General features: G+C 44.1%; 1 protein-coding gene across 7 annotated transcripts in view; it reads right to left on the reverse strand.

The window, feature by feature from the left end:
- Positions 1-6: 6 nt before the first annotated feature.
- The window catches only part of SLC24A2 (solute carrier family 24 (sodium/potassium/calcium exchanger), member 2), a 226149-nt gene continuing 221305 nt past the window's right edge, over positions 7-4850 (reverse strand). For all 7 annotated transcript variants that reach the window (XM_006764934.2, XM_006764935.2, XM_006764932.2 and 4 more), the window contains 2 exons: positions 4520-4686; positions 7-409 (listed from right to left, as the gene is read on the reverse strand). In XM_006764934.2, the coding sequence (XP_006764997.1) occupies positions 160-409; positions 4520-4686 (417 nt within the window). In that variant the 3' untranslated portion in view covers positions 7-159. The remainder of the gene's footprint in view (positions 410-4519; positions 4687-4850) is intronic.

Below are 4850 nucleotides of genomic sequence, written 5' to 3' on the forward strand. Positions count from 1 at the left end.
TTGTGGGTCCACCCCTCTCACGTCCTCCATGGAGGGACCCGCCACATGCCCGGGCTGGGTGCCCGCTGCCTCTTCTCCAGACATCAGGGAGTCTAGAACCCAGAGCTGGGGGTGGGGGGTGGCCCACCCGGGCTGCTGGTTCAAGATATGGCTTTCCCTCTAGATGGAGATCGGGCACGTGAGAATCCGGTTTTCGAGGAGGACGCTGAGCACGAGGAACACGAAGTAGAGGCCGAACATGATGAAGCCCAGCACTTTGTTCATCCGCCACTTGCAGAGGGCGATGGAGAGGATGACGAAGAGCAGCATGATGAAGAGCAGGACGATGGCACAGAAGAGGCCGTTGCTGCTCACGGCCACCGGCCGGAACCTGTGGATCATGGTGTACAGGAGCCAGGGCAGCGGGAGCCTGCGGGGAGAGGGCAGGGTTGGCAGGGGGCAGGCAGACAGGGTGAAGGAGGCAGGTGAGGTTACCTTAGCTTCGTGGAGTCTATACTGGGAAAGGGGAGTCTTGTTAGGCTCACTATGGCTTGGGCATGGCTGGCCCGGAAGTCACAAAGGAAGTCAGGCGAGTTTTAAAAACCTTTATCTACGTCCCCACCGAGTGAGGGAGCATGGAGAGAATGTGTTCTCCACTAGGATCCGATCTAAGACATGACTGCGGCAGGCGATTTCTGAATTGGTTTTGAAATAATCTTCGCTAGTTGAGATGGAAATGTCACTCTCAGACCTCCAGGGGTGACCTGGAGCATTCGGGTGAGAGGAGGAGAAGACAAATGGAGAAAAGATATGGAAATCAGCAGTGAAGATGGAAGAGTTATTCTTTCTAAATGGAGAGAGAAATGGCAATGGCTTCATTAACCTAAAAAGCTAGTGAAGATGAATGCTGATGGTGGGACCAATGCCATGGAGCTGCCTGAAGTTTTGTTGGAAAAGATGGGACACCCTTTTCACTAAAAATGACCTTTCTGAAAGGTCTGAGGAAGACAGTATCTTACATTAGTGATGTGATTTTAAAAAAACTTTATTATGGATTTTTATCCCCGTTCTCTCCTTTGCATTTGGCTTAACATATGGAACCATCTTTTGTTTCCTAACCAGAATGGCGACTCTGAAGACAGGAGAGGAGCTAGCTGCCAGGTGCACCATGAGAGTGGGCTAGACCCCTCTGGAGGGAACATGGCTGGAAACGTGGACTCTGGGGAAACCGAACCCTGCCACCCAGGGGCTGAGCCCTCTGCACAGCCTAGGGCTCAGGGAGGTTCCGTTTCGGCCTGGCCGCAGCTGTGTGGAAGAGGAAGCACCCTCTCCGAACACACGCTCTCCAAAGGAGAAGCACGGAGCTTGAGAGAAACAATGAGCAAAGGGACAGTGAGTTTACACCCGGCTCCTCCGCTGGAGAGAGTGCATGTGAAGATAGAGCCCATACGTATGTATCTTTGAACTCCCAGAGCCTGGCACATGCGGGCCCCCATTCAGAAACATGTGTTAACCTGGGCCACGCTGAAGTGGTTGATAACTGCCTCATGGTGATCAGTTACAGGCACTTTGCTCACAGAAGCTGTCTAGGAGGTGCTTACTTCAGTGGAGATGTCAGGAGGGGAGGGTTCCACTCAGCCACTGCAGGGAATGGGGGCAATTCCAGCTCTCGGCAGGAGGGGGCACCCCGGCACCCTGCCGTCAGCAATGGGAAGTCAGAAAAGGGGAGGGGAGCGCTGGTGTCGATGATACCAAAACCTCTCCTGGGACTTGCCCTGGGCAATTCTATTTACACACTTTCCCTAGCTTGTTAAGCCACACACACACACACACACACACACACACACACACACTCAGAGTAGTTCTGGTAAAGAGGTGGTCAATGGCACCACAAATAGGCAAAAACCCTTCGGGGAAAAATGACATTTTTCATACCTTTGACCTATCAGTTCTATTGTCGGGGATGGAGCATAGTGAATAATTCAAAATGCAGATATAACTTTATCAAGAAAAATGATAATTTGTGTTATTTTGAGTAGTGAAAAACTGGGTATACCTTAAATCTCTAATAATAGGGAACTTGTTTTTTATTTTTATTTTTTTTATTGCTTATATTACAAAGGGTATTACATATGTGTCCATTTTTTCCCCCCGCCCTAGACAGTCCCCTAGCCTCCCCTATCCCCCAGTGTCTTATGTCCATTGGTTATGCTTATATGCATGCATACAAGTCCTTTGGTTGATCTCTTACCCCCCTACTTCCTGCCCCCCAACCCTCCCCGGCGGGAACTTGTTAAGTAGTGATGAATTATCAGTGATTTGTATTTATGCTTTATATGTATTGTCTAAATCCTTTCCATGAATATGTAATAATCTTAAGTAAAAAGAAAATAAAAGCAAGACTACGAACTTTTACCAAAACATTGTAAATTGGTATAAACTCTTGGGAAAGACTTTTGGGAAAATATACATCAATAGCTATTAAGATGCTCATAATCTTTAGCTCATCAATATTTCTTGAAAGAATTTATCCTATTTAAAATGATTAAAAGAGGAGTTTTTTTCTGCATAAAACGGTTCATAGAAACACTCATAATAGCAGGAAATTAGAAAATATAGAAAGGCCTTACTAAAGGATAATGGTTAAACTGAAAAGCAACAGCATGGGATATTTTAGAGCCATAAAATGTTAATTATGAGAGCTATGAAGAAGCTTAGAAAAATGGCTGATTTACTAATTTGCTAATAGATGCCTACCCCATGCCAGGCATAAATGCCTTTAAAATGGAAAAAGAAAAGCCCTCTAAGAAGATAAAACTGAATATTCCCTAAGAAAACTGAAATATTTGGAAGAAAACATACAAAAGCTAATGTTGTTCTTGGGTTACTACTGGATTAGGGGTGATTTTTCTTTCAACTTTCATTTGTTACTAAATATACAATTTAAGAACTATGAACAAAAAACATTTTGCGATTTCCTAGAATATTTATTTTTAAAAAACTTGACAAATATGACTTAGAACACTTGTAACTTTCCCCAGTTTTTAGAATTTTCTCTTTTATACTATAGAACATTTTGTTTTCCCTTTTACAAGAGATTGGCCAAGAAAACTACTCTAGTGTAGGTAGCTGAACTGAAAAATACTATTTATATCAGGGATACCCTTCCTTTGAAACACACCTTTCAAGGCATCTGTCTGTCTGTCCATCCATCCATCCATCCATCCATCCTGCAAACATTTGTCTAGCCACTACTATGCATTAGGCAATGTATTAGGCTTTGGTGAGTTCTTGCTCTCGGGGCATTCGGTTTAGCCAGCAGACTGATGTACATGACCATGACAAGAGTTCAGGCCCAAGAGAACCAGAGAAGCCCTTATTTTAGTTGGCATTGGAAGGATATGTTGGAGTTTTCCAGGCAGGGAGGGCTCTTGAGTGACAGGGGCCAGTCAAGAAAGGAAGTATGGCAGGAGAGGGCACCTTTAGAACTTAAAGGTGGTTTAGACAGTGGAAGCTCAAAGCAGGATTTCTGTACAGATAGTCTACATTTGAAAGCACAGACTCTTCAGATCCCAGCTACCTCTTTTACTATGAACTCTGCACCCTTCAGTTTCCTTATCTGAAAAACAAGGATGATAAAATACCTTATGCATCTCTGTGTGGGTCAAATGGGTAAAAATGTATGTACAATGCACATCGTAGACACTGAATGAAAAATTACTATCATATATATTAGGTGATGGAGAGGTGTAAGAGAGAACAATATCCAAAGTGTTCAATGAGAGAGCAGATCCGTTTTAGCGAGTTTCCAGATTCAAGTGTCAAGAGCCCAGTTCTCCTGGGAATACAGGAGAACACCCCATGTTTTACCTTCTCAGGGGGCTGCCACTGAAGGCTATTCATCAGACTAACTTTACTTTTGACTGTCACATGAAATGACAGAAGTAACAGCCCCCTCCCCAGTGTGAGCCACTTCTGAGGTTATTCCCATTGGGAACTCCAGTCTGCTGAACTGTAAGACTTTCAAAACACCTAGCACATCTTCACCAGCACAGATACACAAATGATAATGCGAACCTGCTAGCCCTTTCTGAGGAAGGAGATGAGATATTTTTGCCGGGTCTCTGTTTGTTCCAATCTGCTTTATAATCCAAATCTTACCTGAGATCTATAGGGACTTTATTTAGAATTAGAATATGAAAAAACATATAGTGAAACTACTAGATCATCTCAGACATGCCTGACTATTGAATGATCACATAACATGTAGCCAATGCAATCACAGAAGTGAAATTCTCTTAAAATACTTCCTACAACATTCACTCTGTACGCAGGTATGTGTTCCTGCCTGTCTAGGGATAACTTATTCCTCATTAAGTTTTCTGAAAATGAAAAATGGAATTGGTGACACCAAATGGTACTCTCTTTACTTCCTACTCACATCGGTTAGTGTTGGGCTCAGAGATCCTGGTCATGTCTTCACAGAAGCAAAGACAGCGATGAAGCTGATGTGCATCTTTACAGAACGGTCTCTACTTACCCTACGGTGATGTCAAAAATGTTGCTTCCGACAGAGCTGGATACAGCCATGTCCCCAAGCCCCTTCCGGGCCACTATGACACTGGTGATAAGATCAGGGATGGAGGTCCCAGCAGCCAAGATGGTCAGACCCATAATCTCCTCACTAATGCCAATTGTCTCTCCAACCTGAAAGTGAGGACAGGGACAAACATGTGAGAGTTTGTAGTCACAAAACCACTCAAACCACAAACATTTCAATGCAACACCCTTTTAATGAGTTCCTCCTCTGGGCTGTGCTGAGCACTAACATGATAAAGAGGAATAAGCTACAATCATTGCCATAGAGTTTA

Source organism: Myotis davidii, unplaced genomic scaffold, assembly GCF_000327345.1.
Source record: "Myotis davidii unplaced genomic scaffold, ASM32734v1 scaffold197, whole genome shotgun sequence".
NCBI lineage: Eukaryota > Metazoa > Chordata > Mammalia > Chiroptera > Vespertilionidae > Myotis > Myotis davidii.